The sequence below is a fragment of the Geospiza fortis genome, unplaced genomic scaffold, assembly GCF_000277835.1.
Source record: "Geospiza fortis unplaced genomic scaffold, GeoFor_1.0 scaffold23, whole genome shotgun sequence".
Taxonomy (NCBI): Eukaryota; Metazoa; Chordata; class Aves; order Passeriformes; family Thraupidae; genus Geospiza; species Geospiza fortis.
In genome coordinates this window covers 12,212,602-12,224,338 of record NW_005054303.1, presented here as the reverse complement: position 1 = coordinate 12,224,338, position 11,737 = coordinate 12,212,602, and the positions used below count along the sequence as shown (strand labels likewise).

The following is an 11,737-nucleotide window of genomic DNA, read 5'->3' as shown; positions in this document are numbered from 1 at the left end:
GGGAAAGAAAGGAGGTAGATTTTTTTCTCTAATCTCTTTTATGTGTAACAATAGTAAGATTAACATTTCAGAAAAAGCAGTTTCAGGCAGCAGGCTTTTGTCTGTGAGGTGATAGTTTTCTATGAGTGGCCTAAAAGGTCACTCAAACTTCCCTGTCTTCTGGGATATTTCAAATATGTTTTTGTAAGAGGAATTTGGGCTCACTTAAAATCATTTAAAAATATTAAATTTGAGTTGTGTTGTGTCTCCGTAGCACAGTACCGTGCAGTACTTGCTCTTAAGTCCTTCTACAGTGATGAATTAGTAGTACAGCCCTTGTCTACAAGGCCATTTAACAGGCACTGCATAGCTTCTGGTACTTTCTATATTGTTTCCACAGCTGAACCCCAAATATCTGCAAAATCTGCACACATTAGTCAAGATATTCCTAGACACCATCTCTTGTAGTTCTTAAATTGCTGCTTTACCAGGCAGCCAGTGAGAATAATTCAGTGTGCACAGTGACACTGAACAGCTTTAATTTGTGGTATGTACTTTCATTTCATTGTCTTGGTGACTTAAAAGTTTCTCAGTGGGTTGGGAAACTAGACCAAATTGTTTCCTTGCAGTGTAGAATCTAATCTCACTTGGTTTGGGCAGCAACAGTAACACAACTTGTTGGATTTGAAGTTTGCAAGATGCAGCCTTGAGGGTTGTTTTCCCTGTGCACTTGTGTGTCACAGAACTGTCACAGACACTGCAGTGTCCTGGTGACACTGGTGGCTCTGTGGAAGTCATCTCATAACTGCCATGAGGATGTTCTTTCTAGAGTTCTGCTCTCTTCTCCTTTTTCTGTCTTGGGTTTTTTTTCCTTTAATCTATTTATAATGTAGCTATATATATATTTCTAAACAAGATGTAGTCAAACTGATCTGTAGTATTTTGTGACAAGCTTCTTCACAGTTCCTAAAAATGATTTTGATTAGTTGACTGGTTTTCATGTATTTAATTATATAATATTAACCAAACTTGAGACATCCTTATTGTAAAGACAGAGTCAGTGGATTTTTGCTGATGGTGTATACAAGTGTCTGCTATAGACAGGGAATGGAAGATACCAGCTCATCAATAGTGAGTTTAAAGTTGCATTTTTGAGGTACTGAACTTTTTTTTTTTATTTCTTGCAAAGTGTTGTATTGATCACCACTGGGAAGTTTGTTTTTATTTTTCTGTCCTAGATTAGGGTTGTGTAGATTTCCACAAACAGAAAAAACCCAGTTCTGTTTCTTTCCTATTATCGTAGACAAGGTCGAGATGCAGCAAAATTCTGAAAATTTCCATTTTATTGTCACTGTTTCAATATGCTCTGTATGGAACATATTGGACTCAGTTCTTGGGACTAGACCAAGCATTATGGCAGAGACTGTTCCTCCAGGTTGTGCTGCTTACTCATCTCTTTTCCCCTTCTGTCAGTGTTCCTCATTAAGGAACATGTTTGAGGAAAGGGCTCTGCCCGGCAGAAATGTCGCTTTTCTCCCTTCCTTCCCGGGATGCTCCCTTGGCTGTTCAGCAGCAGGGAGCAGTTCCTGGCTAGTTTGTATCCTTCCCTTCCCGAAATCAGCTGCTGCACCCTATTTCCCCAGCAAGCCCCTGTCCACTGTGAGATGAGGCAATGGGAGGACCTCAAGGGCTTCTGCTTTTTCACCCTTGTGTTTTGGAAAGACAGGACAGTAATTTCCTCTTTAGAGATGAGAATGGTGACACTGTAAAAACATCCTTTGATGACTTCACTGTGTCTGTCTGGATGGGGAGATGTCTTCTTGTTTTCTGTTCCTGTTTTCTGCCCTCTCCCTGCTCAGTGAATCTTCCTTGTAAAACACAACCTTTAGGATTTTTGCTTTTGAAGAATTTGGAGTTGGAGCAATAACCTGTTGAAGGAATGAAGAACATTAATTTAAAAGTTTTTAGTTTGATTGTTAGTTGTAGGCATTTTAGCCAGAGTCAAACAACCTTGCTTCTGGATGAGATTAAAAAGAGGAATGAATTTGCAGCTTAGAGTGTATTAAGTTCTTCTGACACAACTGTTATCACAGCTTCAAAATATCTCATAGCCAAAAACTGTGCCATGTGCCTTACTGCTTATATTTACAGAATCCTTAATGTTTGATACTGTGCCTTGGACAGACATTCCCTTAAATCCTCTAGGACTGGCATTAAAGAGTCACTCACAGGGTGACATGAATATGAGAAGTACTTTGGTGTAGCAGATTTTTCTGAAGAGTCAGATGGAAACCACAAGGCCTATTTAGTTTAAGAAATGCTTGTATTTTTAAAGGTGCTGAGTTTATCAGTGTGAGGTTCTGGTTGCGCTTTCAGTAAGGCACAGTCAAGTGTTTTTCCTAGAGGAGAAGCAAGTTTGAAGTAGCTACAATTATGAAATACTTCAAGCATCATGATTAATTGGACAGACTCCTTACTTGGCTCCACCTTAGTAACTCAAATAATTGATATTTTTGTATGACAAATGGTGCTATCTTTTCTCTATTGAAATTTATTAAAGTGATCACTTATGTAGATAAGGAAATCTTTCTGTTTATGCTCTTCTTTTACACTTTGTTGTTCTGCAAGGATGTTTTGCTCCAAGTTCTGCAGCCATGCTGGCAGTTGCATGTTCTTTGTACATGTCCACAGCATAAATTGTTACTCTTGATTTTCCTAATTTCCTTTCTGTCTTAATTTGAGTTGAGTGTATTTTATTGAGCGTATTTTACTTAATCTTCAGTATTCATAACATTTAATCTTTTAAGGAGGAAAAACTGACTATGTCATTTGCTTTATGAACAGTTTATTTGCTTTATCCCTCTACTGGACTAGCTTTAAATAAAGAGATGGAGCTTCCAATTTTGGAGATAATAAATAAAAAAAAAGAAGCAGTTTAGTTGTGTTGTCAAGTATTAGGTTCTGTTTGCTTTTTTTCAATCAAGTTGCTTGTTGCCAGTCACCAGCTATTTCTCCCCTAAAATGATTGTTCTTGAAAATTTAGTAGTTTGAGATTTTTGGAGGGGGAAACGTTAATTGTTTTGTGTGTACAAGTGTTCTAAGCCATTAAGATAATTCACTAGTGGAGCATATGGAGCATACCACAGCAGTATTTACTCTGAACATGGAGGAACCTTAAAGCTTATCTTATCCAGCTTAATTAATTTTATAAGTATGCCAAAATTACCATACTGCTATGCACAGCACTTGAAACTTTCTTTCACTAGTGCACAAAGCCTGTTTCAAGTAGTTTAAATATAGAGAAGTGTTCTGTTCTGCACTTTGACCCCATACAAATAAACTTGGACCTTGCTGGGATTCCAGCCTGCAGCCACCTGGGCTCTGCTCTTTGCAGTTAGGGGGAATTGGGAACTTTGCTTTCCTTCTCTTCAGGGAAATTTTCATGAAGAAGTTTTGTCTAAACTGAAGAATAGATCTTTCTCAGGTAAAGCTTGCAGTAGCCTCGTAGTGTTCTATCCTTCTTCTGCTGTGTATTGATGGAAATTGATGGAACTTCCCATTCACACAACAGGATGTGTACTAAATATTCCTTATCAAGTGTCAGACCTGGAATTGCCGGTTCGCAGTATCTTGATCTGTTTGTAAGATGGCATTGATAGTGTAGCAGAAACTTGGTTTTCTTTCCATTGATCTTTTTGTGGGATTGCTCATAGCAAGAGGAGAAGTAAAAGGTACCATATTTATTAAATGATGATAAGTAAGGAAGAAATGTATAGGGTGGAAAAAAAAACCCCACAAAACCAAACAAACCCCAGAGATTGCTAGATTATAGTAACTAGTGTGCAGCCAGGCTTGTGGTTTGAAATGTGCAGTTGTATTGATAAGAAGAATGTCTAAATTACACTCAGACTTCTGCATCCAAAGCTTTACTTGGTCCTGGCTTGAATCTCTGTGTGAAAATCTATTCCAAGACTGAATCCTGAATATTGACTTTCCTTTTGCTTGTGGACTAAAGAGTGAGTAAATTAGGCTTGAAAGTGATGTTTTAGAGAATGTTCTTGATTGTGAGATAAGCAGTAGACTTGGGATTGAGATGTGATCAGCTTATGCTGCTGTTTTCTTGGCTTCCCCCTAGTTTTTGATGACGGTGATGAAAGGACCTTGAGACGAACTTCATTATGCTTGAAGGGAGAAAGGCACTTTGCAGAAAGTGAGGTAAGACAGCGGTGGACATGGAATTAAAAATAAATAGTTAATTCATATTTCTTTTATAACAAAATATTGCAAACCATTGTTGGTTCCCCCTTTTCCGTGCAGACACTTGATCAACTGCCACTAACCAATCCAGAGCACTTTGGAACTCCAGTTATTGGGAAGAAATCAAACAGAGGGAGAAGATCTTCTCTTCCTGTGTGAGTTTTGGGAGTGTTCTGCTTTTCCTTTGGTGTTCTTTGCTAAAACTGAAGCAGTCCCACTGAATAAATGCTCTGTCACCTGAATTTTGTGCACAGCTGATAGATATGGTCATATACTGGCAATACTGTGAAACTGAAGGGGTTTTTTTCCCTGTAGTATCCGTAAGAACATTTATGCTTTTTTCATTTGATAGGAAATGTAGGATTCTTTAACCTTCTTGATAGTGAACACAGTAAAAAAGAAAAAGGTACTTTTTAATTTTTGGGGTGGAGAGCATTTTTCTCTGTTTCATGTCTGTGCACAATCAAAACCTGAGTCATGTCTCCATTTCTAACATGATGCTGTTGTAAAATACTGCTACTTAGAAAGAATTCCTATAAAATTCCTCTTACTTAATAAGTGCACTTAATATTTAAGTGTATTTCAAGCAATTTCAGCTCTTAAAATTACAACTGTTTTTGAAGCTTTGCAAAATAGGAAGGAAAATCTGATTGTAAGCTATTTTTGGTTTTCAAGTAATAACTTCAGACAAACTTTAAAATATTATACATTTTAATAATTCAGTACTGAAGATGAAAAGGAAGAAGAAAGTAGTGAAGAAGAGGATGAAGATAAGAGGCGCCTCAACGATGAATTGCTTGGCAAGGTTGTGAGTGTGACTTGTAATTCAGAGAAGGCAGACTGGTACCCAGCTTTGGTGAGTTCCTTTTGCAGCAAAGCTGTGAATGCAGTCAGGCTAAGCTCTACTCCCATGTTGGCTAAAAATACAAGTGTTTTGCAGTATCTCTGAAGAGTAGGAAAGCAGAGATTAACATTTATGTGTGAGTTAGTTTCATGGCATTCAAGTGTTTTAGAACTGCATACAAAATGATCAGTGTGTAATGATACTTTTCTTCTAAAAATAAAGTATGTTAGGACTTGCACTCCTAGGCAATTTAAGAGGATCTAGGTTTATGAATTTTAATTGTAGTGGGATTTGAAATTTTTTAATGTAATTGTCTTTTTCCCAAGACTTTCAGTTTGAAATACTGATTTCTTTGATGCTTGCTTTTGTGCCAGTGGTCAGTTACTCTAGGAGCAGATATTGGTGCTTATTTTTATTTGACTGTCAATAAATGATACAGCTCTTCATTGTCACTGCTGGTAATAAATATACATTTATTATCAATATACAAGTTCAAGTAGACCTGTATTGTAAAGGCAGAGACTTTGCATCTTATTGATACACAAAAAGTGTACATGTGCATACTAAAAGTTGCTTTCTGTAGAAAACTTTTTGCTATTTTCAGATATGATGTAATGTAGGGTGAACAGTTGACACTGCCTTATCCATCTGTATGTACCTCACTTTAAAATGTGGTATTGTACATGTTCTGGTTGTAGCTCCTTTTAGTAATGACAGATTTTTATTTAACATGATTCTGAACTGGTGGGTTAAGTACTTGGAGGTCATATATTTGCATTTAACATTTTCTGCTTGTATATATTCTAGAGCAAAATATAAACTTGTGGTAATACAAATACTGCAAATGTATTTTTATCACTTGCTTTAGACCTAGAGATGATACTGCTGTGGAAGGATGTGGTAGATTCACAGTGGTTTATATTATCCACACCTCAATAAACAAAACAAACCAAAAAACCAACTTCAGTCTCAGTTTAAATGCCAAAAATCAGAAGCTAGTATAAAATAAGTGGGTTTGTGACTTTTTAAATAGATGCTTTAAAAAAATTTTGTGTGAACAAGAACTAAAACAGCTGAGTGAATGAACAAGATCCTGTGATGTGACCTCAGCAGATTAGTTTTCAAATGAAGTTTTAGATTTTTTTTGGCTTGTACAGAACAAGTCAATAGCTTGGGGTAAATTACTTCTTGAAATGTGTTGTTGTTGGCCTTAGTAGTATAAATGGAAGTAGGTTTGTTTATCTAATACTGGAAATACAATAGAAGAAACAGCAAACAGCAGTTTTCCTGCAGTCTATCTTTCTTTCCTTTCAGGATCAGCTTTTGTTTATTTGTTTGTTTTTGGTGTGTAGTATTTTTTTATAAAGGAATGTTTTATTTGGCTCCTCAGGTGGTGTCACCGAGCTGCAATGACGATGTCACGGTGAAGAAGGACCAGTGTTTAGTTCGATCCTTTGCAGATTCCAAATTGTAAGTGACAGCTCACTTTGGTTAAATATCTGTGGGGGGAAACTGGGAAACTCAGCACATACTGCTCCTGGAGATGTTATTTCTTCCAAAAGGAAAGGGTACAATTTCTGTAATGCTGGATGGACACATTTGGCATTCATAATCTATTTCCAGCTGACTCCTCCTGTGCTTCCTCACCCTTCTTTCCACTGTGTGTAACAATACGAATTCATTGAATCAAGAAAGTTTCTGGTGCATCTTCATGTAAAAATATCAACAACTTAAAGTGTAAACACCTAGATGTTTTTACTTTTTCTTTTTTTCATAATTTCTATCCTTTAAAGTAAACTTTGGTTTTAATTATTTCCCTTACTGCTTTAAATTAACTTCCTTAAGGGTGTCAGTTGTAGTAGTTCGGGTATCTGCTTCATTACCTCCAGGGCCCAGATGCCCATGGCTGTTTAGATGCTTCCCTAAGTTTAATCTACTTTTTTTTTAATAGAAAAGAGAATTTTAAAAGAATTGCTAATCAAAATGTTTACAGAATCTGAATCATATTCCTTCAAAAAGAAAGAAAAGTCCTGTTAGTCCATCCTCCACTCTAAAAGGGAGAAGGAGGAGAGAGAGAGACAGAGATGTGTTTTACATAATGAATTATGTATTCATAAGAGCATGAAGACTGCTTTGGGGTTTTTTTAAAGGCTGCTCCCCTTTATTTCTCTTCATTGTTATTGCACTGCATCTGTGATAACACATTGTAACTAAACACTTCCTTGCCAAAGGCCACCTGTCACCCTCTTTCTTTCAAAGTGAGCAGTTTTTGATTTTTGATAGCCATGATTTTGAGTTGGTTATTTCAGTTGATTACTGAAATGCATTTCAAGTACCTGAAGCCTTGGTTCATTTTGGCCTCTTCATGTGGCTATATCCTCAGCCTTCTGGATAAGCCTGGTTCTGTACTGCAGTTTGAATGTTACTGGTAAAACATCCAGATCTGCTCTGTTTGGTTTTTTCTCCCCTTAGCCTAATAGCTTTAACTTCAGAAAATGGCAGCCTCTGATTCATAAAGTTTTACTCCAGATTTTCTGAAATAATGAAAGCAGAAAAAAAAATGTGTTAGACTAACTTGCTTGTAAGGCTCTCCCTGCATTTTGGTTAGGATTTCTCTTATAACTCAGTGACTGGATATCCAGTATGACTTTGGAACAGAGCAACCTCCATATGTTTTGCTGTGAGAACACTTTTGTAATTTAAAAATTAAAATCGACTGTCTATCAATGCAAATCTGTGAACTGACTTCACTGTTGTTCTGTGCTAGTAAAAAGGCATTTTGAAAATAGAGGACTTTTCTGTCCTCTTAGCTAGATCCTTGTTTTGGAGAGCAGCTGTTGATTCTTGTGCATATTTTCAGTTCAAAAATTTTTTTTTGCCTGTGTGTTTAACCTTTGCAAATTTGTGCAGGTTAAGCAATTAAAATAAAGGACATTTACAAAATTTTCTTAATTATCTGAGGATGCTTTAATGCCTAGATTTCAAAGATTGGAAACTTACCCTGGGTAATTTACTCTTTTATTTAGACCATACAATAACAAGTGCCTTAGGCAATTAGTTGTTTGCAAGGACCTTGCATGTGAATTATAACTCTTGAAAATTTTAGAAATTGCTGTTTTTCTAAATCAAATGCTTGCTTTTCTGTGATGTAATCACAAAATACTATTCTTTTACAGTTACTCAATAGCAAGAAAAGACATTAAGGAACTAGATCTTCAAAACTTACCAAAATCAGAGTCCTCTCCTAAAAAAGGTAATTTAGAATAAATTCTAGGTGTTTAAAAAAGTAATTTCATACAAAGGTTCTTTTTACATTTACTGATAAATGATGACCTGTTTATTTCTGATAATTGCTCTTGGATATTTTGTAAACAATTTTAAATGGGAGAAGTTAGAGAAACTTTGGATATAGCTTTGTCTAGTAGAAATCTTCTTTATTTGATTTTTATTTCATTATTTTGATCCAGTCCAAATTTGTGGAAAATGAATAGAATATTTTCAATGTAGTCTATTTGAAGTGTCAGTGAGCAATGGAATATATAGTTACCTCTCCTAATGCTAAAATTTTGTGCTATTGCTCAAAATACTGTTTACTTTAAAGGTACCCAGACAGCAAGGTGTAAATGTCATAACAACAGTCTGTGATTAATGTTTAATTTAAAAATATAATTACAGAATTGGATGAATGGATAGATGACATGGATACCAGAATCCATCAAAACTTGAAATGTGTTAAGGAGAAATGTTTTGATTGTATTTATTAAAAATTATAATTAAAAATGCCACCCAGCAACAAGAAAATCCCCACTCAACAACAGTATCTGGTTTGAGTAAAGGTGTGCAGCAGCTGCTTAACAAGTCAAAATTTAAAATACTTCAAATGAAAGGTTGAAGTGGTTTTGATTGATTTGTCTAATACTATATGATTTCTCTTCTGCTTTGTTCTTAATAGCTGTTTCACAGTACAAGAACTTTAGAACAGCCAAAAAAAAAAAAAGAACAGATGCCAGGTTTGAGATAAATTGAAGAAAGGGACTTTTTTTTTCCTGTGAAGAACATAATTGGGTTGTGACATTCCTTGCTACAAGGGAATATTTTGGAACCAAAGGTACTAATAGTTTATGGTTTCAAAAAAAAAAAGGAGAGAGAGTTGAGATCAATGTCTGGAGGTTTTTCTGTCAGCAGTGTTAAAAACTGGTGCCTTTTCTTCTCTGCTAACACTGAACAGTTCATTGCAGTATGTTCTGCTTTTGGGTGTTTTTCTGGCTCCTTTATTAAAGTCTTATTGTGACTGAGGGGCAGATTTTGGGGTTATCTGGGTTTGTTTTGCTTTGTTGTTTTGCACCCTTGGAGCACCTCTTAAAGGAAAAGAATTTGAGGTATTTCCATTTTACAAATGTAACTTGTGCCTGTCCCATCACTCCTTTTCTCACTAACATGTTTTCCCTCTGTTCCAAACATTCATGTCAAATCTCTTTGGACAGTGCTGGTTTGGTTTTTTTGGTTTTTTTTTTTAAATCTAAACCATGGTATTTTGGAAAGAACAAAGTAAGCCGTGGTGCTTGATCTGTGATGGATTCATTGCATTTCAGTTGGTGTTGTGATTTACAAGAAGGTGAAAAGGAAATCAAAAAAGCTTTGTGGCTGTGAATGCTGCAGATGAGGTAAAGCCAGGGCCCTTTCCTCTCTAGGGCTACAGGAGGCAAGCACGTTTCTCAGCACCAAGGCTGTGCCTCGGAACTGGAAAATGGACATCAGTGAGATCCTGGAGTCCTCCAGCAGTGATGAGGAGGATGGAGCTGCTGCAGAAACTGATGAAGAGGAGCCAAAAAGAGAAGAGAAAACAGAAGAAGTAGCGGTGAGTCTGCTCAATTTCAGTCATTTTTGGACAATCTCAGTCATCCTTCAGGGATAATTTCATGACTTGCTTGCCTGAAAATCCTGCGTTTTCCAACGTACTATTCTCAGACTCAGCTCACTTCAGTGTCTTCTCACTCCTGCTCAGTTTCTCTCTGCTACAGCTGTCTCTCCTGGGATTTGTGAGCAGTGGCAAGTTGTCTCCTGTTACCCATCTCAGAAACTAAATTCAAGGCAGAGAGGAGTGAAAAGTTCTGGGTCAAAAGAAAATGCAAAACCCAAAAGCTTATGTTGAGCCAAATAGCAGTAACTCCACCTTAAATACAGTATCTTTGTATTTTTCTTTTGTAATTTCCTTTTGCATTTTTCTTTGTATGTGTTAGAACTCTAGATACTAAAAATTTTAAAATTTCTATACTAAAAAACACAAACCCTCAGGGGAACACTACACTTGACCTGAAGCCATGGAGAAAGCTTCCAAAATTAATTGGTAACGCTAAAATTATGAGTATATAATTGAAATAACTTGTAATATCACAAAATAAAAAATTTAAAGTTTTAAAATATAGTAATAGAAGTACAACAAAAACTAATCCTTCTTCTTCACCTTCTTCATAAATTTAAATATTTTATAATTAAACAAAAAAGTCTGCATTGCAGACTTCAAATAACTAATTATTAAAATAATTTTTAAAATAAAAATAATTCAAATTATATTTAAATATTATTTTTAATTAAATAATTTAACCTTTTAAAATCTTATAAAAATAATTAACCACTTTTTAACTTATTAATAAAATACTGTAGAACTCACGTGTGTTGTAGGTGATATAAAAGTAACTTGTTTCAGAAAACAGTAGTGTGATTTTAAAAAGACAAAAATTTCAAGCAAAAGCAGGAGGTTGAAACTATGAGCTGATTCAGAGGGCAATAAATGCTGCTTAGGAGCAGTGGAGGACAGACCTTCGTGCCTGTTAGGTTGGGAATCACAGAATGATGTGGTGGATGGACTTTCTGTGTAATGTGCTGTGGCTTGTCCAGACTGGGAGAGGAATTCATGGAGAGCAGCCTGTGGAGAAGGGCTCAGGGTTCTCCTGGGTAAAAGGCTGGGTATGAGCCAGCAGTGAGCGCTCATGGCTCAGAAAGCTGAACATGCCCTGGGCTGCCTCACAAAGGGGATTCTCCCCTTTCCTCTGCTCTGTAAGACCCCACTGGAGCTCTCTGTCCTCAGCACACAGGGAGCTGTGGGGGCTGCTCCAGAGGAGGCCATGGAGCTGCTCCAGCCTGAGAGCTGGGGGTGTTCACCTGGAGGAGGCTCTGGGAGAGACCTCAGAGCCCCTTCCAGGGCATAAAGGGGCTGCAGGAGAGCTGGAGAGGCACTTTGGACCAAGGACAAGGGGAATGGCTTTAAATTGACTGAGAGATTTAGGTTAGACATGAGGAAGGAATTCTTGGCTGTGAGGCCCTGGCACAAGAGCTGTGGCTGCTCCATCCCTGGAGTTGTTCCAGGCCAGGTTGAACAGGGCTTGGAGGAGCCTGATCCGGTGGAAGGTGTCCCCATGCAGGGAGTTAGGCCTGGATGATCTTCAAGGTCCCTTCCAACCCAGATAATGGAATGTGACTCCATGATTCTCATAATAGTGTTGTCTGCATTTGAGTATTTAAAGTGGCTCCTTTTCCATGAAGTTAACCTGTTTCCTCATGCCATCAGGACTGCTTTTACAGAATTCTCTTCTATTTCTGCTCCCCTGCATGTAACCTGGATGTTGGATTTAGAAGCATGGGCGGAGGTGGGGGGGG

The 11,737-nt window shown here is 37.0% G+C and overlaps 1 protein-coding gene across 1 annotated transcript in view; it reads left to right on the top strand.

Annotated features, from left to right (window-relative positions):
* The window catches only part of ARID4A (AT-rich interaction domain 4A), a 46,050-nt gene that overhangs the window by 10,024 nt on the left and 24,289 nt on the right, over positions 1–11,737 (top strand). The window contains exons 5-10 of the mRNA XM_005418038.2: positions 4,115–4,194; positions 4,297–4,391; positions 4,960–5,092; positions 6,471–6,550; positions 8,257–8,333; positions 9,772–9,938. Coding sequence (XP_005418095.1) covers positions 4,115–4,194; positions 4,297–4,391; positions 4,960–5,092; positions 6,471–6,550; positions 8,257–8,333; positions 9,772–9,938 — 632 coding nt within the window. The remainder of the gene's footprint in view (positions 1–4,114; positions 4,195–4,296; positions 4,392–4,959; positions 5,093–6,470; positions 6,551–8,256; positions 8,334–9,771; positions 9,939–11,737) is intronic.